Consider the following 25682-nt stretch of genomic DNA (forward strand, 5'->3'; position numbering starts at 1 on the left):
CTCAGACTGGAGCAGGAGGAGCGCGGTATAGGGGGACGGCTGGGGAGGAGCGCGGCATAGGGGGACGGCATCCCTCTCCCCCTGCAGCCTGTGTCTCTCTCTCACACTCCTGTGTCCCTCTCCCCCTGCAGCCTGTGTCTCTCTCTCACACTCCTGTGTCCCTCTCTCCCTGCAGCCTGTGTCTCTCTCTCTTACACTTCTGTGTCCCTCTCTCCCTGCAGCCTGTGTCTCTCTCTCACACTCCTGTGTCCCTCTCCCCCTGCAGCCTGTGTCTCTCTCTCACACTCCTGTGTCCCTCTCCCCCTGCAGCCTGTGTCTCTCTCTCACACTCCTGTGTCCCTCTCCCCCTGCAGCCTGTGTCTCTCTCTCACACTCCTGTGTCCCTCTCCCCCTGCAGCCTGTGTCTCTCTCTCACACTCCTGTGTCCCTCTCCCCCTGCAGCCTGTGTCTCTCTCTCACACTCCTGTGTCCCTCTCCCCCTGCAGCCTGTGTCTCTCTCTCACACTCCTGTGTCCCTCTCCCCCTGCAGCCTGTGTCTCTCTCTCACACTCCTGTGTCCCTCTCTCCCTGCAGCCTGTGTCTCTCTCTCTTACACTTCTGTGTCCCTCTCTCCCTGCAGCCTGTGTCTCTCTCTCACACTCCTGTGTCCCTCTCCCCCTGCAGCCTGTGTCTCTCTCTCACACTCCTGTGTCCCTCTCTCCCTGCAGCCTGTGTCTCTCTCTCTTACACTTCTGTGTCCCTCTCTCCCTGCAGCCTGTGTCTCTCTCTCTTACACTTCTGTGTCCCTCTCTCCCTGCAGCCTGTGTCTCTCTCTCACACTCCTGTGTCCCTCTCCCCCTGCAGCCTGTGTCTCTCTCTCACACTCCTGTGTCCCTCTCTCCCTGCAGCCTGTGTCTCTCTCTCTTACACTTCTGTGTCCTCTCTCCCTGCAGCCTGTGTCTCTCTCTCTTACACTTCTGTGTCCCTCTCTCCCTGCAGCCTGTGTCTCTCTCTCACACTCCTGTGTCCCTCTCCCCCTGCAGCCTGTGTCTCTCTCTCACACTCCTGTGTCCCTCTCTCCCTGCAGCCTGTGTCTCTCTCTCACACTCCTGTGTCCCTCTCCCCCTGCAGCCTGTGTCTCTCTCTCACACTCCTGTGTCCCTCTCCCCCTGCAGCCTGTGTCTCTCTCTCACACTCCTGTGTCCCTCTCTCCCTGCAGCCTGTGTCTCTCTCTCACACTCCTGTGTCCCTCTCTCCCTGCAGCCTGTGTCTCTCTCTCTTACACTTCTGTGTCCCTCTCTCCCTGCAGCCTGTGTCTCTCTCTCTTACACTTCTGTGTCCCTCTCTCCCTGCAGCCTGTGTCTCTCTCTCACACTCCTGTGTCCCTCTCCCCCTGCAGCCTGTGTCTCTCTCTCACACTCCTGTGTCCCTCTCTCCCTGCAGCCTGTGTCTCTCTCTCACACTCCTGTGTCCCTCTCTCCCTGCAGCATGTGTCTCTCTCTCTCACACTCCTGTGTCCCTCTCTCCCTGCAGCCTGTGTCTCTCTCACACTCCTGTGTCCCTCTCTCCCTGCAGCCTGTGTCTCTCTCTCACACTCCTGTGTCCCTCTCTCTCACACTCCTGTGTCCCTCTCTCCCTGCAGCCTGTGTTTCTCTCTCACACTCCTGTGTCCCTCTCTCCCTGCAGCCTGTGTCTCTCTCTCACACTCCTGTGTCCCTCTCTCCCTGCAGCCTGTGTCTCTCTCTCACACTCCTGTGTCCCTCTCTCCCTGCAGCCTGTGTCTCTCTCTCACACTCCTGTGTCCCTCTCTCCCTGCAGCCTGTGTCTCTCTCTCTTACACTTCTGTGTCCCTCTCTCCCTGCAGCCTGTGTCTCTCTCTCTTACACTTCTGTGTCCCTCTCTCCCTGCAGCCTGTGTCTCTCTCTCACACTCCTGTGTCCCTCTCCCCCTGCAGCCTGTGTCTCTCTCTCACACTCCTGTGTCCCTCTCCCCCTGCAGCCTGTGTCTCTCTCTCACACTCCTGTGTCCCTCTCCCCCTGCAGCCTGTGTCTCTCTCTCACACTCCTGTGTCCCTCTCCCCCTGCAGCCTGTGTCTCTCTCTCACACTCCTGTGTCCCTCTCCCCCTGCAGCCTGTGTCTCTCTCACACTCCTGTGTCCCTCTCTCCCTGCAGCCTGTGTCTCTCTCTCTTACACTTCTGTGTCCCTCTCTCCCTGCAGCCTGTGTCTCTCTCTCTTACACTTCTGTGTCCCTCTCTCCCTGCAGCCTGTGTCTCTCTCTCACACTCCTGTGTCCCTCTCCCCCTGCAGCCTGTGTCTCTCTCTCTTACACTTCTGTGTCCCTCTCTCCCTGCAGCCTGTGTCTCTCTCTCTTACACTTCTGTGTCCCTCTCTCCCTGCAGCCTGTGTCTCTCTCTCACACTCCTGTGTCCCTCTCCCCCTGCAGCCTGTGTCTCTCTCTCACACTCCTGTGTCCCTCTCCCCCTGCAGCCTGTGTCTCTCTCTCACACTCCTGTGTCCCTCTCCCCCTGCAGCCTGTGTCTCTCTCTCACACTCCTGTGTCCCTCTCTCCCTGCAGCCTGTGTCTCTCTCTCACACTCCTGTGTCCCTCTCTCCCTGCAGCCTGTGTCTCTCTCTCTTACACTTCTGTGTCCCTCTCTCCCTGCAGCCTGTGTCTCTCTCTTACACTTCTGTGTCCCTCTCTCCCTGCAGCCTGTGTCTCTCTCTCACACTCCTGTGTCCCTCTCCCCCTGCAGCCTGTGTCTCTCTCTCACACTCCTGTGTCCCTCTCTCCCTGCAGCCTGTGTCTCTCTCTCACACTCCTGTGTCCCTCTCTCCCTGCAGCCTGTGTCTCTCTCTCTCACACTCCTGTGTCCCTCTCTCCCTGCAGCCTGTGTCTCTCTCACACTCCTGTGTCCCTCTCTCCCTGCAGCCTGTGTCTCTCTCTCTTACACTTCTGTGTCCCTCTCTCCCTGCAGCCTGTGTCCCTCTCTCCCTGCAGCCTGTGTCTCTCTCTCTCACACTCCTGTGTCCCTCTCTCCCTGCACCCTGTGTCTCTCTCACACTCCTGTGTCCCTCTCTCCCTGCAGCCTGTGTTTCTCTCTCACACTCCTGTGTCCCTCTCTCTCACACTCCTGTGTCCCTCTCTCCCTGCAGCCTGTGTCTCTGTCTCACACTCCTGTGTCCCTCTCTCCCTGCAGCCTGTGTCTCTCTCTCACACTCCTGTGTCCCTCTCTCCCTGCAGCCTGTGTCTCTCTCTCACACTCCTGTGTCCCTCTCTCCCTGCAGCCTGTGTCTCTCTCTCACACTCCTGTGTCCCTCTCTCCCTGCAGCCTGTGTCTCTCTCTCACACTCCTGTGTCCCTCTCTCCCTGCAGCCTGTCTCTCTCACTCTCTCACTCTCTCACACTCTCACACTCTCACACTCTCACACTTCTGTGTCCCTCTCCCCATGCAGACTGGACCTGTGGCGCTGTTCCCTGACGCGGATGGATCCTGCCATACACCTGACCGGCGCTGTTGTGGTGATGTGAGCCCCACACTCCCATTAGGGGCATATCATCCCAAAATAATGGGGGGAGGGGGAGGGGCGCCTTTCCTCTGGAAATCCCATAAGATGCATTATTGCCATATAACAAAAGGGTTTGAGAACCCGGGCTATCTGATAAATTGGGTTTGTTTCTTAATGAGCTGCCCCCCGATTACATGGGAAGGGCGCGCTCTGCGTTATACCTGTATAGGTGGGCGAGTGGGCGCTCTGTGCTTTATACCTGTATAGGTGGGTGAGTGAGCGCTCTGTGCTTTATACCTGTATAGGTGGGTGAGTGAGCACTCTGTGCTTTATACCTGTATAGGTGGGTGAGTGAGCACTCTGTGCTTTATACCTGTATAGGTGGGTGAGTGAGCGCTCTGTGCTTTATACCTGTATAGGTGGGTGGGTGAGCGCTCTGTGCTTTATACCTGTATAGGTGGGTGAGTGAGCGCTCTGTGCTTTATACCTGTATAGGTGGGTGGGTGAGCGCTCTGTGCTTTATACCTGTATAGGTGGGTGGGTGAGCGCTCTGTGCTTTATACCTGTATAGGTGGGCGAGTGAGCGCTCTGTGCATTATACCTGTATAGGTGGGTGAGCGAGCGCTCTGCTTTATACCTGTATAGGTGAGCGAGCGCTCTGTGCTTTATACCTGTATAGGTGAGCGAGCGCTCTGTGCTTTATACCTGTATAGGTGGGTGGGTGAGCGCTCTGTGCTTTATACCTGTATAGGTGGGTGGGTGAGCGCTCTGTGCTTTATACCTGTATAGGTGGGTGAGCGAGCGCTCTGCTTTATACCTGTATAGGTGAGCGAGCGCTCTGTGCTATATACCTGTATAGGTGAGCGAGCGCTCTGTGCTTTATACCTGTATAGGTGAGCGAGCGCTCTGTGCTTTATACCTGTATAGGTGGGTGAGTGAGCGCTCTGTGCGTTATACCTGTATAGGTGAGTGAGCGCTCTGTGCGTTATACCTGTATAGGTGGGCGAGCGCTCTGTGCTTTATACCTGTATAGGTGGGTGAGTGCTCTGTGCTTTATACCTGTATAGGTGGGTGAGTGCTCTGTGCGTTATACCTGTATAGGTGGGTGAGTGAGCGCTCTGTGCTATATACCTGTATAGGTGGGTGAGTGAGCGCTCTGTGCTTTATACCTGTATAGGTGGGTGAGTGCTCTGTGCTTTATACCTGTTTAGGTGAGTGGGTGAGCGCTCTGTGCTTTATACCTGTATAGGTGGGTGAGTGAGCGCTCTGTGCTTTATACCTGTATAGGTGGGTGAGTGAGCGCTCTGTGCTTTATACCTGTATAGGTGGGTGGGTGAGCGCTCTGTGCTTTATACCTGTATAGGTGGGTGGGTGAGCGCTCTGTGCTTTATACCTGTATAGGTGGGTGAGTGAGCGCTCTGTGCTTTATACCTGTATAGGTGGGTGGGTGAGCGCTCTGTGCATTATACCTGTATAGGTGGGTGAGTGAGCGCTCTGTGCTTTATACCTGTATAGGTGGGTGAGTGCTCTGTGCTTTATACCTGTTTAGGTGAGTGGGTGAGCGCTCTGTGCTTTATACCTGTATAGGTGAGTGAGCGCTCTGTGCTTTATACCTGTATAGGTGAGTGAGCGCTCTGTGCTTTATACCTGTATAGGTGGGTGGGTGAGCGCTCTGTGCTTTATACCTGTATAGGTGAGTGAGCGCTCTGTGCTTTATACCTGTATAGGTGAGTGAGCGCTCTGTGCTTTATACCTGTATAGGTGGGTGGGTGAGCGCTCTGTGCTTTATACCTGTATAGGTGGGTGAGTGAGCGCTCTGTGCTTTATACCTGTATAGGTGGGTGGGTGAGCGCTCTGTGCTTTATACCTGTATAGGTGAGTGAGCGCTCTGTGCTTTATACCTGTATAGGTGGGTGAGTGCTCTGTGCTTTATACCTGTATAGGTGGGTGAGTGAGCGCTCTGTGCTTTATACCTGTATAGGTGGGTGGGTGAGCGCTCTGTGCTTTATACCTGTATAGGTGAGTGAGCGCTCTGTGCTTTATACCTGTATAGGTGGGTGAGTGCTCTGTGCTTTATACCTGTATAGGTGGGTGAGTGCTCTGTGCGTTATACCTGTATAGGTGGGTGAGTGAGCGCTCTGTGCTTTATACCTGTATAGGTGGGTGAGCGCTCTGTGCGTTATACCTGTATAGGTGAGTGAGTGCTCTGTGCTTTATACCTGTATAGGTGGGTGAGCGCTCTGTGCTTTATACCTGTATAGGTGGGCGAGCGCTCTGTGCTTTATACCTGTATAGGTGGGTGAGTGAGCGCTCTGTGCTTTATACCTGTATAGGTGAGCGAGCCCTCTGTGCGTTATACCTGTATAGGTGAGTGGGTGAGCGCTCTGTGCGTTATACCTGTATAGGTGAGTGGGTGAGCGCTCTGTGCTTTATACCTGTATAGGTGAGCGAGCCCTCTGTGCTTTATACCTGTATAGGTGGGTGAGCGCTCTGTGCTTTATACCTGTATAGGTGAGCGAGCGCTCTGTGCTTTATACCTGTATAGGTGGGTGAGCGCTCTGTGCTTTATACCTGTATAGGTGAGCGAGCCCTCTGTGCTTTATACCTGTATAGGTGGGTGAACGCTCTGTGCTTTATACCTGTATAGGTGGGTGAGTGCTCTGTGCTTTATACCTGTATAGGTGGGTGAGCGCTCTGTGCTTTATACCTGTATAGGTGGGTGGGTGAGCGCTCTGTGCTTTATACCTGTATAGGTGGGTGGGTGAGCGCTCTGTGCTTTATACCTGTATAGGTGGGTGAGCGCTCTGTGCTTTATACCTGTATAGGTGGGTGAGCGCTCTGTGCTTTATACCTGTATAGGTGGGTGAGCGCTCTGTGCTTTATACCTGTATAGGTGAGTGAGCGCTCTGTGCTTTATACCTGTATAGGTGGGTGAGCGCTCTGTGCTTTATACCTGTATAGGTGAGTGAGCGCTCTGTGCTTTATACCTGTATAGGTGGGTGAGCGCTCTGTGCGTTATACCTGTATAGGTGGGTGAGCGCTCTGTGCTATATACCTGTATAGGTGGGTGAGTGAGCGCTCTGTGCTTTATACCTGTATAGGTGGGTGAACGCTCTGTGCGTTATACCTGTATAGGTGGGTGAGCGCTCTGTGCTTTATACCTGTATAGGTGGGTGAGTGAGCGCTCTGTGCTTTATACCTGTATAGGTGGGTGAGTGAGCGCTCTGTGCTTTATACCTGTATAGGTGGGTGAACGCTCTGTGCTTTATACCTGTATAGGTGAGCGAGCGCTCTGTGCTTTATACCTGTATAGGTGAGTGGGTGAACGCTCTGTGCGTTATACCTGTATAGGTGAGTGGGTGAACGCTCTGTGCTTTATACCTGTATAGGTGGGTGAGCGCTCTGTGCTTTATACCTGTATAGGTGGGTGGGTGAGCGCTCTGTGCTTTATACCTGTATAGGTGGGTGGGTGAGCGCTCTGTGCTTTATACCTGTATAGGTGAGTGGGTGGACGCTCTGTGCTTTATACCTGTATAGGTGGGTGAGCGAGCGCTCTGTGCTTTATAACTGTATAGGTGGGTGGGTGAGCGCTCTGTGCTATATACCTGTACTGTACAGGTGAGTGGGTGAGCGCTCTGTGCGTTATACGTGTATAGGTGAGCGAGCTCTCTGTGCGTTATACCTGTATAGGTGGGTGAGCGAGCTCTCTGTGCTATATACCTGTATAGGTGGGCGAGTGAGCGCTCTGTGCGTTATACCTGTATAGGTGAGTGGGTGAGCGCTCTGTGCTTTATACCTGTATAGGTGGGTGAGCGCTCTGTGCTTTATACCTGTATAGGTGGGTGAGCGCTCTGTGCTTTATACCTGTATAGGTGGGTGAGCGAGCGCTCTGTGCTTTATACCTGTATAGGTGGGTGAGTGCTCTGTGCTTTATACCTTTATAGGTGGGTGAGTGAGCGCTCTGTGCTTTATACCTGTATAGGTGGGTGAGTGAGCGCTCTGTGCGTTATACCTGTATAGGTGGGTGAGCGCTCTGTGCTTTATACCTGTATAGGTGGGTGAGCGAGCGCTCTGTGCTTTATACCTGTATAGGTGGGTGAGTGAGCGCTCTGTGCGTTATACCTGTATAGGTGGGTGAGCGAGCGCTCTGTGCTTTATACCTGTATAGGTGGGTGAGTGAGCGCTCTGTGCTATATACCTGTATAGGTGGGTGAGCGCTCTGTGCTTTATACCTGTATAGGTGGGTGAGTGCTCTGTGCTTTATACCTGTGTAGGTGGGTGAGCGCTCTGTGCTTTATACCTGTATAGGTGGGTGGGTGAGCGCTCTGTGCTTTATACCTGTATAGGTGGGTGGGTGAGCGCTCTGTGCTTTATACCTGTATAGGTGGGTGAGCGCTCTGTGCTATATACCTGTATAGGTGGGTGAGTGCTTTGTGCTTTATACCTGTATAGGTGAGTGAGCGCTCGGTGCTTTATACCTGTATAGGTGAGTGAGCGCTCTGTGCTTTATACCTGTATAGGTGAGTGGGTGAGCGCTCTGTGCTTTATACCTGTATAGGTGGGTGAGCGAGCGCTCTGTGCTTTATACCTGTATAGGTGGGTGAGCGCTCTGTGCTTTATACCTGTATAGGTGAGTGAGCGCTCTGTGCTTTATACCTGTATAGGTGAGTGAGCGCTCTGTGCTTTATACCTGTATAGGTGAGTGGGTGAGCGCTCTGTGCTTTATACCTGTATAGGTGGGTGAGCGAGCGCTCTGTGCTTTATACCTGTATAGGTGGGTGAGTGAGCGCTCTGTGCTTTATACCTGTATAGGTGAGTGAGCGCTCTGTGCTTTATACCTGTATAGGTGGGTGGGTGAGCGCTCTGTGCTTTATACCTGTATAGGTGGGTGAGCGCTCTGTGCTATATACCTGTATAGGTGAGTGGGTGAGCGCTCTGTGCTTTATACCTGTATAGGTGGGTGAGCGCTCTGTGCTTTATACCTGTATAGGTGGGTGAGCGAGCTCTCTGTGCTTTATACCTGTATAGGTGGGTGAGTGAGCGCTCTGTGCTTTATACCTGTATAGGTGGGTGAGTGAGCGCTCTGTGCTTTATACCTGTATAGGTGGGTGGGTGAGCGCTCTGTGCTTTATACCTGTATAGGTGGGTGAGTGAGCGCTCTGTGCTTTATACCTGTATAGGTGGGTGAGCCCTCTGTGCTTTATACCTGTATAGGTGGGTGAGTGAGCGCTCTGTGCTTTATACCTGTATAGGTGGGTGAGTGAGCGCTCTGTGCTTTATACCTGTATAGGTGGGTGGGTGAGCGCTCTGTGCTTTATACCTGTATAGGTGGGTGAGTGAGCGCTCTGTGCTTTATACCTGTATAGGTGGGTGAGCCCTCTGTGCTTTATACCTGTATAGGTGGGTGAGTGAGCGCTCTGTGCTATATATCTGTACGGGTGGGTGAGCGCTCTGTGCTTTATACCTGTATAGGTGGGTGAGTGAGCGCTCTGTGCGTTATACCTGTATAGGTGAGTGAGCGCTCGGTGCTTTATACCTGTATAGGTGGGTGAGTGAGCGCTCGGTGCTATATACCTGTATAGGTGGGTGAGCGCTCTGTGCTTTATACCTGTATAGGTGAGTGAGAGCTCTGTGCTTTATACCTGTATAGGTGGGTGGGTGAGCGCTCTGTGCTTTATACCTGTATAGGTGGGTGGGTGAGCGCTCTGTGCTTTATACCTGTATAGGTGGGTGAGCCCTCTGTGCTTTATGCCTGTATAGGTGGGTGAGTGAGCGCTCTGTGCTTTATACCTGTATGGGTGGGTGAGCGAGAGCTGTCTCACTGAACCGTGACTAGGGACACTGTGATATTCTCCCCAGAGACGTCTCCCAGAATCCCCTGCAGTTCCTGCCTCCCGAGCTCTTCCGCGGACTCACCGGCCTGCAGTACATGTGAGTGCTCACCTTCGCTCCGCCTCACCCCCCCGACCCCTGGGACTGCTCGTAGGGGTAACACCTTCTCTCCCACTGTCAGAGCGATACCCCCCCCCCCCTCCCCCTGGGTCTGCTTGTTGGGGTAACACCTTCTCTCCCTCTGTCAGAGAGATGCCCCCTCCCCCTGGGTCTGCTTGTAGGGGTAACACCTTCTCTCCCACTGTCAGAGCGATGCCCCCCCCCCCTGGGTCTGCTTGTAGGGGTAACACCTCCTCTCCCACTGTCAGAGCGATGCCCCCTCCCACTGTCAGAGCGATACCCCCCCCCCCCCCCCTGGGTCTGCTTGTAGGGGTAACACCTCCTCTCCCACTGTCAGAGCGATGCCCCCCCCCCCCTGGGTCTGCTTGTAGGGGTAACACCTCCTCTCCCACTGTCAGAGCGATGCCCCCCCCCTGGGTCTGCTTGTAGGGGTAACACCTCCTCTCCCACTGTCAGAGCGATACCCCCTCCCACTGTCAGAGCGATACCCCCCCCCCCCCCCCTGGGTCTGCTTGTAGGGGTAACACCTCCTCTCCCACTGTCAGAGCGATGCCCCCCCCCCTGGGTCTGCTTGTAGGGGTAACACCTTCTCCCACTGTCAGAGCGATGCCCCCCCCCCCCTGGGTCTGCTTGTAGGGGTAATACCTTCTCTCACTGTCAGAGCGATGCCCCCTCCCACTGTCAGAGCGATGCCCCCCCCCTGGGTCTGCTTGTAGGGGTAACACCTTCTCTCACTGTCAGAGCGATGCCCCCCCCCTGGGTCTGCTTGTAGGGGTAACACTCCTCTCCCACTGTCAGAGCGATGCCCCCTCCCACTGTCAGAGCGATGCCCCCCCCCCCGGGTCTGCTTGTAGGGGTAACACCTTCTCTCACTGTCAGAGCGATACCCCCCCCCCCCCCCTGGGTCTGCTTGTAGGGGTAACACCTTCTCTCACTGTCAGAGCGATGCCCCCCCCCCCCCCCCTGGGTCTGCATGTAGGGGTAACACCTCCTCTCCCACTGTCAGAGCGATGCCCCCCCCCCTGGGTCTGCTTGTAGGGGTAACACCTTCTCTCACTGTCAGAGCGATACCCCCCCCCCCCCCCCCTGGGTCTGCTTGTAGGGGTAACACCTTCTCTCACTGTCAGAGCGATGCCCCCCCCCTGGGTCTGCTTGTAGGGGTAACACCTCCTCTCCCTCTGTCAGAGCGATGCCCCCCCCCTGGGTCTGCTTGTAGGGGTAACACCTCCTCTCCCACTGTCAGAGCGATGCCCCCCCCCCTGGGTCTGCTTGTAGGGGTAACACCTCCTCTCCCACTGTCAGAGCGATACCCCCTCCCACTGTCAGAGCGATGCCCCCCCCCTGGGTCTGCTTGTAGGGGTAACACCTCCTCTCCCACTGTCAGAGCGATACCCCCTCCCACTGTCAGAGCGATGCCCCCCCCCTGGGTCTGCTTGTAGGGGTAACACCATCTCTCACTGTCAGAGCGATACCCCCGACCCTGAGCTGTCCCGGAGACATCAACTCGTGGGGAATCGTGGAGACTAATTCCAGTGTCCGGGTCTGCCGACAACAGAGGAGCGCCTGTAACGGCACGGGGGCGCTGGGTGAGTCTGGGGGGCGCTGGGTGAGTCCTTGGGGCGCTGGGTGAGTCTGGGGGCCGCCGGGGGCGCTGGGTGAGTCCGGGGGCCGCGGCCCAGAAGCTTTGAGGAGAGGGGAATATGAGACACGTGTGCAGAAGTTTCCCCCCCTGCACATTCCTCTCGTGTTGTTGGCGCCTGCGCGTTCTCCTGGACACTTTCAGCTCGGACTTTACGTAGATGCTACATGTAAACGTCTCGTGTGATTGAAACCGCGAGACCGGCGCGGCCGGCGCGGCCCTCTGTCTCATTCTGTTATAGGGAGCGGTGGTGAATACTTCTGTATCTAAAGGGTTAATATGTACAGCTGAGGGGGGGATATGGACACGGGCACATATATAGAGGTGTTTGGGGGGGTGTGTGCTGACCCTGCGTCTCTGTGCTGACCCTGCGTCTCTGCGCTGACCCTGCGTCTCTGCGCTGACCCTGCGTCTCTGCGCTGACCCTGCGTCTCTGCGCTGACCCTGCGTCTCTGCGCTGACCCTGCGTCTCTGCGCTGACCCTGCGTCTCTGCGCTGACCCTGCGTCTCTGCGCTGACCCTGCGTCTCTGCGCTGACCCTGCGTCTCTGCGCTGTCTCCCCTCAGCCATGCTGTGTCCGGAGAACGCGGTGTGTGCCGCGGACGGGCCGGGATACACGCAGTGCGTGTGCGCACCGGGATTTTATGGGTACAAGTGCCTGAGAGAGGTGAGTCTCAATCCCTTATTCCTGGGGTACTCCAGTCCTCAAGCCCCCCCAACAGGACAGGTTTTCCGGATATCCTGCTCAGCTTCAGCACAGGTGGCTCAGAGGCTCTCTCTTCGACTGAGCCACTGATTGAGCCACCTGAGCTGAAGCTGAGAGCCTTAAAACCTGACCTGTTGGGGGCTGGAGGACTGGAGTTCACCCCCTGCCTTATTCTGTGCCGCTGCGTTCCTGTGGGTACCTATAGGGGGCGTACCTACTGTATATATATAATAATCGGCGCTTCTCCCCCCAGGGGACGTTTCCCATGTGGATGTTCTTCGGGATCCTGGGCTCGGTGACGGTCACCCTCTCTGTCCTGCTGTGGTGCACTCAGCGCCGGAAGGTCAAGAGCCAGTAGGCTGGGAGAATGGCCTCTCCGAGCGCAACGCGGCGGCGACGACTATCACCAATCTCGTGTTCCCAGCCACGCGGCGGACCCCGGAGACGTGAGACATTCACCCAGTGTCACAAACAGGACTGGTCACTACCTCCCTGTATCCGGCCTTTACTCAGAACCCAGCAGGATTCATTGTCACCTTGTGGTGTGATATATTGTGCAGGAAACGGCCATCGCATCGGTGACGTACGGCGTTATTACCGGGTGTCTCCCGCGTGGAGTGTCACAGGGCAGCAAGCCGCCCCACGGGGGTACCACGGATCCGCACTCTCCTTACACAATCTGGGCCAGTGCACAATCCTAAGCGACTGCTCTCTCCCCCTCAAACACCCCCCCATTACCCCAGCACCCCCACTGCATGCCAGGCCCGCGTGGGATTTCCGGGGGGCTTTCTCACAGTATGGGGGGGTTAGTTAAATCACAAGATAAAACCCTTCAGCAGGTTCACTCCCAACTTTCTACTGCACCCTTTGTACTGCACCCTTTGTACTGCACCCTTTCTTGTGTTGCACCCTTTCTTGTGTTGCACCCTTTCTTGTGTTGCACCCTTTCTTGTGTTGCACCCTTTCTTGTGTTGCACCCTTTCTTGTGTTGCACCCTTTCTTGTGTTGCACCCTTTCTTGTGTTGCACCCTTTCTTGTGTTGCACCCTTTCTTGTGTTGCACCCTTTCTTGTGTTGCACCCTTTCTTGTACTGCACCCTTTCTTGTACTGCACCCTTTCTTGTACTGCACCCTTTCTTGTACTGCACCCTTTCTTGTACTGCACCCTTTCTTGTAGTGCACCCTTTCTTGTAGTGCACCCTTTCTTGTAGTGCACCCTTTCTTGTGTTGCACCCTTTCTTGTGTTGCACCCTTTCTTGTGTTGCACCCTTTCTTGTGTTGCACCCTTTGTACTGCACCCTTTCTTGTGTTGCACCCTTTCTTGTGTTGCACCCTTTCTTGTGTTGCACCCTTTCTTGTACTGCACCCTTTCTTGTACTGCACCCTTTCTTGTACTGCACCCTTTCTTGTACTGCACCATTTGTACTGCACCCTTTCTTGTTTTGCACCCTTTCTTGTACTGCACCCTTTCTTGTAGTGCACCCTTTCTTGTAGTGCACCCTTTCTTGTAGTGCACCCTTTCTTGTAGTGCACCCTTTCTTGTAGTGCACCCTTTCTTGTGTTGCACCCTTTCTTGTGTTGCACCCTTTCTTGTGTTGCACCCTTTCTTGTGTTGCACCCTTTGTACTGCACCCTTTCTTGTGTTGCACCCTTTCTTGTGTTGCACCCTTTCTTGTGTTGCACCCTTTCTTGTGTTGCACCCTTTCTTGTGTTGCACCCTTTCTTGTACTGCACCCTTTCTTGTACTGCACCCTTTCTTGTACTGCACCCTTTCTTGTACTGCACCATTTGTACTGCACCCTTTCTTGTTTTGCACCCTTTCTTGTACTGCACCCTTTCTTGTACTGCACCCTTTCTTGTACTGCACCCTTTCTTGTACTGCACCCTTTCTTGTACTGCACCCTTTCTTGTAGTGCACCCTTTCTTGTAGTGCACCCTTTCTTGTAGTGCACCCTTTCTTGTAGTGCACCCTTTCTTGTACTGCACCCTTTCTTGTGTTGCACCCTTTCTTGTGTTGCACCCTTTCTTGTGTTGCACCCTTTCTTGTACTGCACCCTTTCTTGTACTGCACCCTTTCTTGTGTTGCACCCTTTCTTGTACTGCACCCTTTCTTGTACTGCACCCTTTCTTGTACTACACCCTTTCTTGTACTGCACCCTTTCTTGTACTGCACCCTTTCTTGTGTTGCACCCTTTCTTGTGTTGCACCCTTTCTTGTGTTGCACCCTTTCTTGTGTTGCACCCTTTCTTGTGTTGCACCCTTTCTTGTGTTGCACCCTTTCTTGTGTTGCACCCTTTCTTGTGTTGCACCCTTTCTTGTGTTGCACCCTTTCTTGTGTTAGACCCTTTCTTGTACTGCACCCTTTCTTGTGTTGCACCCTTGTACTGCACCCTTTCTTGTACTGCACCCTTTCTTGTACTGCACCCTTTCTTGTGTTGCACCCTTTCTTGTGCTGCACCCTTTCTTGTACTGCACCCTTTCTTGTACTGCACCCTTTCTTGTACTGCACCCTTTCTTGTACTGCACCCTTTCTTGTACTGCACCCTTTCTTGTACTGCACCCTTTCTTGTGTTGCCGCCGCTGTAGAGAGAGAACCATGATAAAGTCCAGGGGTTCACAAGGCCAGTCCCCAATAACCAACATTGGGTCTGATGTTAAGGAGATCCCTGCTTCAGCACAGGTGGCGCTGTCTTTTTGAAGCAGGGATGTCCTTAATACATGTTGGGGGTTCCTGCGGATGTTAGTTGGGGATCACTAGTATCCTGGGATGATTACTGCCCCTCTTACCCCCGGGCGAGCCGGTACCCGCTGGGAATGCTGCCGGCCCAGTGCTGCGTAGGGCAGGTTAGGGGACTGACATTGAATGCTGATCTTGTGTGTGTGGGACCCGCCGGGGGGGGATGTGGGACCCGCCGGGGGGGGGGGATGCGGGTTCCGCCGGGGGATGTGGGTTCCGCCGGGGGATGCGGGTTCCGCCGGGGGATGCGGGTCCCGCCGGGGGGGGGGGGAGGGGGGGATGTGGGACCCGCCGGGGGGGTGGGGGATGGGGGATGTGGGACTGACCTGGGAGACTTTTCTCTCATATAAGGAAGACCTGGAAGTTTTCCCGGTGTGAGACGCGTTCAGGTTTGGGGAAAACAGTGCAAAGTTTAATCTGACTCCTTTTTACCGGCGATGCCCACGCCCCTCTGCGGGAAGGGTACAGGAAATGTGCCCATATGTACAGATAAATAACCCATTCATTCTCCCAGCCACGTTTGTACTTTGCCTTCAGTGATTACATTTATTTCTTTATCTGATGACAATTAACTTGTTATCAAAATCTTGTAACATTCCTTCTGGTCTTTTAAATATTTCTAATCCTATGGAAAATGTGTCGCTGCCCCGAGCGCCAAAAACTGACCGAATAAAACTTGGTACCTAAATTCTTGGGTTCTCCTTACACCTGCAAAACAGGGGCAAAAATGTGCACCGTATTTATTAATGCAAACAATCTCATTTCATCCCATGGGACCTTATAAATGTAATTTGTGGTAGTTTTGCAGCTGTGAGATTAATAAATCACTCCTTATTTTTCCTCCTTTGCACCTTTCTGTTGTTATTATATAGTTACTAAGATATCCTTGATCAAGACATGTTAAGCAATGTCTTACTGGGGCTTGGTCCCCAACACGTTACATATATGTACCTGCTCTAAAGATATAGGAAGAAACTAGAGTAAGCCAATGCTGCGTGAGAATGTCCTGTGTGTGTCCGCTCTGTGATACTTGGCATACTTATAGGATCCAGTTTGGAGGCAAAGCGCCAGTATATATATATGTATGTATATATATATATATATACGTGTGTGTATACACGTGTGTGTGTGTGTGTGTGTGTGTATACACGTGTGTGTGTGTGTGTGTGTGTGTGTATACACGTGTGTGTGAATTTTTTTTCTTTATTAAGCATGGGAGGGCCTCTTGTTCTGGCAGGACTTCACATTGAACCCTGTAAGGTCTGGGAGAGTCGGTGTATTTCATGGTACCTGGGCAAACGTCTCACAAATTCCAGGATGCACCTGTGTTTAAGGCTTAATACTCCATCACAACATTGGAAATCACTGACATTCATATTAAGCTTCAAATGCCGTCGTTCCTAAATAATGAATAACCGCTTCAGCATTTTCCATATGGAAACAACCAAACCGCTCTCTTTCCTGAATATTCCCCTTGCAATGATCGGGAACAAGGAGGCACAATTATTCTTCTTCTGTATGTATCTCTATGATATCTTCATAAAACACAAAATCACTGGCGCCCAGATTAACCATACAGCACCCAGAAAGATCCCAATGAATTGGTAGACCAGCCCTTAGTGTCCAATCAATATCTGATGATTCTTGATGGATGTCTCATTACATGTGGAGATAAACAAAAAAGATCATAGTGCAACACTGGTATAACACAAAATAATACAACAACTAACAACCACACACTCACATACACAGAATGACTGACTGAAAAATAATACTATTTGTAGCGGTCATGTAAAATGCCTACAGTCATCTCTCCTGCTGGCAGTAAGGCCTGGTAAGTTGTGGGCATGCCAGCAGTAATTATGGAGGTTTGCCCTCACACCCTGGTGGGGTGCCCTGTGTATGGATGGGAGTAGTCACATGCTCTGACTCCATGGTTAGTGATGTCAGAGGTGTGTCAGCTTCCAGAGTGTACATAAGGCACAGCACTGAGTCTAAAGTTAGTTCTGAGAAGAGGAGGAGGAGTTCTGTCAGGAGTTTCTAGCAGTCCAGTTCAGAGAGTAGTTTAAGTGAAGGAGAAGTTCAAGTAGTTAGGCAGTTATGTTATAGTAGCTGACTTAGGAGTCTGTGTCCAGGGACCTGGCACAGAGCCGTGAATCCCTGATCCAGGTGACATACCTTTCAAAGGGAAGCACGGGCACAATGACTGGCTAAAGACACCCCATTGTGGAGGGCAGCTATGCCCACCAGTACAATAAAGATGGAGCTGATCAGAAAGACCCCTGTGTGTGAGAGTATGATTACACAGGAGGTTGCACCACGGAGGAGTTCCTCAACAGGATCATCCCCTTGCGGACGCAGGGACCCTGATGAGGTGGAGGCGCTGCTCTGGAACTAGGTGAGACTCAGCACACTACCTCAGCTGCCTGTCTGGACCGGTCCTCCCCACACACCATCATGCGGGAGACTCCGGAGTCCTGTAGCCAACAGGTGCACCACCAGACACTACAACACTGTAATGGGGACCGGTTAGACCACAGGGGCCAATGGGAGATTGGGTGGGTCAGGCCGGGCCAGAAATACCGTTACATATTTAATACTAAAAACAAATGCAAAGACAAATAAATTGTCTAAGGACATAGGGAACAAAATTGTGGAGACTCCTTCCGGAGGTGTAAAATCTGAATCCTACTCCCGACAGGGCAGTGTCTGAATAGCGTTATGACACTGGGTCTCTCCCTCCGTGCTCTGTTTGCAGACCCGCTGGTCACGTCGCTTCCAGGTGACGTCACTCGCGTGCGCACGGGCACTGGAGGTCCCGATCACTCACTGCAGAATTAGCACCAAGTCACACCCCTTCCCAAGCAATACGGACAGGGGAAAGGCTGACAGGGGGTCGGCTCCACTCCTCACCAATGTCCACAAGCTTGCTATAGTCACAAGACCACCCTACGTGTTTCGTGACACAAGTCACTTCATCAGGGGCATGATGGGTAATGGAGTACACTCACATACTCTCATGTGAACTATAATTAAAATAATCAATTATTCAATATAGTTAAAAAAATAAAACTATTTTATGATGTCATTCTGCTCTGAACACAATACAAATGAACACACTGTTATGTTGTTGGTAAGGTGTTAAATCAAACTACAATTACATACATAAACTTCATATTTATCTGGTATAATCTTGTTAAAGTAGTATATAAGTGGAATCAAACCTTTAGATGTGTCATCGCAGACCATCTGTCTACCCAGGATAAACTTTATATTAACCCAATCACTTCCACCCGACAGACTCAAATGACAAATACTAATAAACGAGGCGCAAAACCTGTATTCTCTTACTCCCAGCAGCCTCAATTGAATAATGTCTGTTAATGAACTCGGTGAAAAAAGCCTCATATCTTACTGATCACAGGGCCATCAGATGTACCGTTATAATTAGAAACAGACCCCCTTTCCCCATTCCACACAGTGCCCAGACCTAGATCAGCCTACCAGAAATGCCCCAAGGTCAAAATCAGTATTAAGACCTTGTGTGGACAGTATTTTTAACTCGTATATCCAATACGATTCTCGCTTGCTGATCCCATTAGTCTCCACCTCTCCAGCTGCCTGGAAAAGTTTCAGTTGCTTGGCACACCAAACCCTTTGGGTTTTGTTGGTGGTGCACCAAAAAATGATGTGACACACTATGAGTAGTAAGGCCCCTCTTTATATTGTATACATGCTCATAAATGCGCCTGTCCGTCACACATATTGTAGTCCACAGGGACATCGTAGCAAATAAATCACAAGCGTAGAATGGCAGTTAATATATGAACTGACATTATATATCTGTTGTGTAACACTTGACATAAACGTAGTTTGATTGAAACTACTGTATTTACAAGCTGTACAAATTTTACAGGTGAAAAAACCCTTACTATTACAAGCCTGATTAAATCCATTTCGAGTGATTGGACAACTAGGAGCCAATCTTGATTTTAAATTAGGTGCCTTCTTAAAAATAATAGAAGTTTTTTTGTGGAAGAATCTGTGCTGAAGCAGTATCTCTTAGCAGAATAGGCCAATGTTTACTCAGCACTTTTTTAATTTTGGGCGCCATAGAATTATACTGAGTGATGAATGAGACTGGATTCTTCACCTTCATATCTACTTTATCCTTCTTATATTCTAAAAGACTAGCCCTTTCAATTTGTTGTACCTGGGACAGAGTATGTGCAAGTCCCTCCTCTGGGTATTGTCTCTCCATAAATTTTAATTTAAGTTCATTTGCCTGAGACACAAAATCCTCTTCATTAGAGCAGTTGCGCCTCAAACGAACGAACTGACTCTTAGGGATGTTTCTTAACACTGAGGGTTATGATGGCTATTCGCCATGACATAATTATTGGCCTGTACTTTTTTAAAGTGGGTTTTTGTATGGATATGATTATCCAAAGTCGAGATATCAAGATCTAAAAAATCAATAGATTTGGAATCAAATTGACGTCAATTTTAAATTCATATGGTTACTGTTAAGATAATTAAGAAATGTATTTAAAGATTCTAAACTCTCATTCCAAATAAACAAAATATCATCTATAAAGTGGAGCCAGAGCACCAGGTTTGCACCAAGGGGACAGTTGTTCCAGATATACTTATCCTCCCATTCATTGCCCCATAAACAAGTTGGCATAGCTTGGTGCAAACTTGGTCCCATGGCAGTACCGCATACCTGTAAATAATATTGCAAATGAAAACAAAAATAGTTGTGAGAATGAAAAAAGTACAATGTAATAAAAAGTCCTTGAAAACCTGCGACAAATTACCATCTGATTCTAATGTACGCCGTATGGCTTGACATCCGAGCATGTGATCGATAACGGTGTACAATGATGTTACATCACACATTGCCCACAGATAGCCCAGGTTCCATTCCACACCGCGCAAGACCTGTAAAACATGGGTGGTGTCGCGTAAATAAGACCTAAGACGGGAAACAAAAGGTTGCAAATAATAATCTATAAATTGGAAGAGAACCAATTCCAGATATTATCGGTCTACCGGGGGGTTGCTGCAGGTTATTATGAATTTTTGGGCTCATGTAGAACATAGGAACACGAGGATATATGATTTTTTTAAAATCACATTCTTCCTTGGTGATGGCATTATTTGCCAATCCTTTGTCCAACAATAGGGTGAGTTCAGCTTGATGTTCACGTGTGGGATTTGCAGCTAGGGAGCGGTAGGTGGTGGTGTCTCCAAGGAGTGTCTGAGACTCCTGGATATAATATTCTCTATCCATCACCACTATCCCTCCCCCCTTGTGATAAAACAAGCAGACGATAGATTCATTTTTCTCCAGTCGCCCTAGTGCCAACTTTTGTTCTTGGCTCATATTGTCCTTATGGACCTTATAATTGCGACTGGAGACCTCCAAACCATGCGTGACCATCTCTGTGAAAGTTTTTACAAAGTGTCCCTGAGTGTGTTTCGGGTAAAAAGTAGAACTCTTTTTGAAGGTTTTTGGTAAGGTTGCGGTTGCACCTAAATCAGATATGGCTCGTGGTGCTTGACTGCTCACACTGGTGATTGCGTCGTTGATAAAATACTTTTTTAACGCCAGCTTCCTTGCAAATTTCTGCACATCGATATAAATATTGCACCTGTCTGTGGGCCAAATTGCTTCAAACGTTAGACCCTTCCCCAAAACCTTCTTTTCAACATCAGTCAGTTCATATCTGCTGATGTTGAAAATGTTCTGATAATTACCATTATTTCCCACACTCACATTGCATCTTCTAATTCCACCTCTTCTTCCTCTAAAGTGCCTTTTCTCTTTTTTGTACTGTTTGTTAGAAAAGCCTCTAGGGGTGGTTTGGACAGTTTGCTGTATAATATCTTCAACAATACGTTCCTCCCAGCACTTCTCCGGCACAATGTAACAAGTGATGTTGGTGTCGCCGGGATGTATCATGCCCCTACCTGCTGGTAAAAGACCTGGGCTGCGGGGAAGAGCGCCATGTAATTCCTTCATTACGTGTGCGTTCCAGCACGACCTTGGCATAGAATACCTGACCATGCAAATCCTGTTGCAGCTTTTACAGTACTAAACACAGATAGATACCCAGCAAGCTCTAAAAACACCCCCCCACCCCAATATATATATGTGCAACTCAGATGTACAATTGGAAAAGCTTTACATGGAAATACTGGGGACGAGGACTCGCACCTTCTACCTGGCACCAGGCATTTTAGACAACACAAACACAGCTTGGCTACCCCCCCGCTGCATGCCGTTTTTACACCAAAAGATGTTTCGACAAACTCTTAGCATCTCCGCACTTCATGAATGTGCGGTTATAAACTCTCCTCCTGTGACGGGAAACACTGATAATGCACAACCCCGGTCTCTCTTCTCCTGAGGACACCAGCACCGCGGGTTTTGCACACCCCACACCGCCAGTGGATTACAAGGACGGATTGTGGACATCTTCTAAAATAAGGATGTTTCCCACCATTTTTATAGCTTGTCTTGAGCATAATACCTTTTCTAATGACGCTGTATGGGAGATGTTTATTGTGCTGCATCATGGGGTGAGCTATACCAGACCCCATTAGGCACTATTCTACCCAAAGAGCCAACGTTTTATGTACGTGACTATTAAGGAGGTTCTGGGCTATGAGGCTTATGCCATGGAGTATTTAATCTGAGCCCCTTATGCTACTGCCTGATGTTCTTATATTTTACAGCTAGAGCTGAGTTTCTGGGCCAGTTCCTTCACTGCATTATACCTCTAGGACTAGGCCTCGGGCAGTTTCTATGTAGAATTTTGATCCTGAACCAGGAGAACAACCAACAATTATATCCATCGATTCAAAGGTGCTGGTCAGAACCCAGCAGTGACCCGCTCCGCTAGAACCCGACACGGAGCTGGAGCACTATTGTGGGGTGAAAATCATGGCAAACCAAGTGCAATCATCACTCACATCTATTGCATATAGTTGTGTCCCATGCGCCTTATTTATTCCTGTCCAAAACATTTATTTATTCCTTTGGCTTTTTGCAAAAAAAGAACCAAAACCACTTTGTGGATATCTGTATCCCTTTCCTACCGCCGGTCTCAGTACTGTTCTGTTGCGGCCTTCCTAATTTAATGGAGTTAGTATTAACATAATTGTCCCCAATAGTTACTGGCGCTTCAGCACGAAGTGTTAATGCGCTGTGCGCATGTTAGATATACACAGGAATCCTGTCCTGTGCTGATTGTAATCACAATACTGACTGATTTCATGTCACACGGCCCGGACATACTGTGCAACACGGCCCGGACATACTGTGCAACACGGCCCGGACATACTGTGTCACACGGCCCGGACATACTGTGTCACACGGCCCGGACATACTGTGTCACACGGCCCGGACATACTGTGTCACACGGCCCGGACATACTGTGTCACACGGCCCGGACATACTGTGTCACACGGCCCGGACATACTGTGTCACACGGCCCGGACATACTGTGTAACACGGCCCGGACATACTGTGTAACACGGCCCGGGCATACTGTGCAACACGGCCCGGACATACTGTGTCACACGGCCCGGACATACTGTGCAACACGGCCCGGACATACTGTGCAACACGGCCAGGACATACTGTGCAACACGGCCCGGACATACTGTGTCACACGGCCCGGACATACTGTGCAACACGGCCCGGACATACTGTGCAACACGGCCCGGACATACTGTGTCACACGGCCCGGACATACTGTGTCACACGGCCCGGACATACTGTGTCACACGGCCCGGACATACTGTGTCACACGGCCCGGACATACTGTGCAACACGGCCCGGACATACTGTGCCACACGGCCCGGACATACTGTGCCACACGGCCCGGACATACTGTGTCACACGGCCCGGACATACTGTGTCACCCGGCCCGGACATACTGTGTCACACGGCCCGGACATACTGTGTCACACGGCCCGGACATACTGTGTCACACGGCCCGGACATACTGTGTCACACGGCCCGGACATACTGTGTCACACGGCCCGGACATACTGTGTCACACGGCCCGGACATACTGTGTCACACGGCCCGGACATACTGTGTCACACGGCCCGGACATACTGTGTAACACGGCCGGACATACTGTGCAACACGGCCCGGACATACTGTGTCACACGGCCCGGACATACTGTGTAACTCGGCCCGGACATACTGTGTCACACGGCCCGGACATACTGTGTCACACGGCCCGGACATACTGTGCAACACGGCCCGGACATACTGTGTCACACGGCCCGGACATACTGTGCAACACGGCCCGGACATACTGTGTAACACGGCCCGGACATACTGTGTCACACGGCCCGGACATACTGTGTAACACGGCCCGGACATACTGTGTAACACGGCCCAGACATACTGTGTAACACGGCCCAGACATACTGTGTAACACGGCCCAGACATACTGTGTAACACGGCCCGGACATACTGTGTAACACGGCCGGACATACTGTGCAATACGGCCCGGACATACTGTGTCACACGGCCCGGACATACTGTGTCACACGGCCCGGACATACTGTGCCACACGGCCCGGACATACTGTGCCACACGGCCCGGACATACTGTGTCACACGGCCCGGACATACTGTGTCACACGGCCCGGACATACTGTGTCACACGGCCCGGACATACTGTGTCACACGGCCCGGACATACTGTGAAACACGGCCCGGACATACTGTGCAACACGGCCCGGACATACTGTGTCACACGGCCCGGACATACTGTGTCACACGGCCCGGACATACTGTGCAACACGGCCCGGACATACTGTGTCACACGGCCCGGACATACTGTGTCACACGGCCCGGACATACTGTGTCACACGGCCCGGACATACTGTGTCACACGGCCCGGACATACTGTGTCACACGGCCCGGACATACTGTGCCACACGGCCCGGACATACTGTGCAACACGGCCCGGACATACTGTGCAACACGGCCCGGACATACTGTGTCACACGGCCCGGACATACTGTGTCACACGGCCCGGACATACTGTGTAACACGGCCCGGACATACTGTGCAACACGGCCCGGACATACTGTGCAACACGGCCCGGACATACTGTGTAACACGGCCCGGACATACTGTGTAACACGGCCCGGACATACTGTGCAACACGGCCCGGACATACTGTGCAACACGGCCCGGACATACTGTGCAACACGGCCCGGACATACTGTGTCACACGGCCCGGACATACTGTGTCACACGGCCCGGACATACTGTGTCACACGGCCCGGACATACTGTGCAACACGGCCCGGACATACTGTGTCACACGGCCCGGACATACTGTGCAACACGGCCCGGACATACTGTGTCACACGGCCCGGACATACTGTGTCACACGGCCCAGACATACTGTGTCACACGGCCCGGACATACTGTGTCACACGGCCCGGACATACTGTGTCACACGGCCCGGACATACTGTGCAACACGGCCCGGACATACTGTGTAACACGGCCCGGACATACTGTGTCACACGGCTCGGACATACTGTGTCACACGGCCCGGACATACTGTGTCACACGGCCCGGACATACTGTGTCACACGGCCCGGACATACTGTGTCACACGGCCCGGACATACTGTGTCACACGGCCCGGACATACTGTGTAACACGGCCCGGACATACTGTGCAATACCATGACGTGATAGAATATGCAACAAAAGTGCAAAATAGGGGGCGCAGTGATAAAGGCAATACAGCGGTGAAAATATAACGTAAATACAAGTGAATTGTGAACAAAATGCAGCTAAAAAACCCTTCAAGTGCATGGTCTGTAGATTCCACTTTATTGTAGAATTCTATTGCCACTGATCTCAGACATGCCTGATTTTATTTGATGCCACGTGAGTCTCCATTCACCTGATACATCTAACAATGTGGTATGGATATAACTTTATCTGCACTATTGTGTGCCTTTCTTATCTATTGCATATTGGAACCTGCGCTCCCCTGATTTCTCGAGGCGCTATACTGTGTAATACACCAGGAGACAGGGAAGCCAGGATTACTGTATCAGCACGCGGACATGCCGAGGGCTCATTCACATGTTATTACCCACGATCCTTATCTGAAATAAAAGGGTTATCTGAGACAATAGGGTGAATGAAGCAGGTTTAGTGACATATAGAAACCATACAGACGCACCAATGGGAACCTAATCACGTTGTCTGTCCTAACCTTGCCGTGACTCACACTTTTGACCACTAACAGGCATAATGAGAATATTGAGTATATTTCAGTCTTTGCACTTTTGCCCATTATGCCCAATCCTCAATTTCGGTAATTGTGACAAATTTCCCTCATTTAATTTTCTGTCGTTTATTAAAAATTGGTGGATTCAGGTTTGAGCGCTTTTCTTCCTCACTGTAGCTGTGAAAGGGTTAATGCCCGTCGCATGGTTTCACATAGTTTAAGGTTTCGCGCTGAGCACATACGTCAGAAAGCGACTGCAGGGGGAGATTTGTAATGTGAAGGGCACAAAAACTCCTGCATTTAATCACTTTCATTTCCCCCAGGCTGTTCGTGCAAAACAATTAGTACAGACACCATTATATAGAGCAGCTGGGTTATTCTCCCGCAAAGTGAGAAGCGCGAGCACATCTCGCCACGTATGCCCCGGCCAACACCCCCCCGCAGGTTATAAGGGGTCGTGAAACTTAGTAGCGGGGTAATTATCTCCAATGTAATAGCGTATGTATGTTATACGAGAGCCAATAACACACATTCCTCCAGAACCACGTGTTCTCTGGGTTACGACCCGATATTCCTCGCAGGGACGTCCTGGTTTAGGGACAAACCCAGGGGTGGGTGGGGGTCGTACCGAATTCAATATTTCACCCAACCAATTGAGAAAGAAAAAGTGAAAGTTGGACCAGGTAAAAGGTAAGGGAACCAGCCCAGAACGGGGAATAAATTGGGGATTTGGAACCGCGGTGCTGGAATATGAGGGAGGGGTGGGAGGTTTAGGAGAAGCGGCCCCCGGCGCCGCTCGCCTTGTGAGCCGTAAAAAGAGGCGCCTATTGTGATAAAACAATGTGGTGTGCGAACAGAAGGAAGCGTGCAACACAA

At 51.5% G+C, this 25682-nt stretch overlaps 1 protein-coding gene across 2 annotated transcripts in view; it reads left to right on the forward strand.

Annotated features, from left to right (window-relative positions):
* The window catches only part of ATRAID (all-trans retinoic acid induced differentiation factor), a 47673-nt gene extending 34910 nt beyond the window's left edge, over positions 1-12763 (forward strand). The window contains exons 3-7 of one of the 2 annotated variants that reach the window (XM_075595221.1): positions 3434-3505; positions 9347-9418; positions 10904-11025; positions 11645-11745; positions 12038-12763. In XM_075595221.1, the coding sequence (XP_075451336.1) occupies positions 3434-3505; positions 9347-9418; positions 10904-11025; positions 11645-11745; positions 12038-12142 (472 nt within the window). In that variant the 3' untranslated portion in view covers positions 12143-12763. The remainder of the gene's footprint in view (positions 1-3433; positions 3506-9346; positions 9419-10903; positions 11026-11644; positions 11746-12037) is intronic. The other variant, XM_075595222.1, reaches the window with a different exon arrangement.
* Positions 12764-25682: the final 12919 nt, after the last annotated feature.

Source organism: Ascaphus truei, chromosome 4 (genome assembly GCF_040206685.1).
Source record: "Ascaphus truei isolate aAscTru1 chromosome 4, aAscTru1.hap1, whole genome shotgun sequence".
NCBI classification, from domain to species: Eukaryota; Metazoa; Chordata; class Amphibia; order Anura; family Ascaphidae; genus Ascaphus; species Ascaphus truei.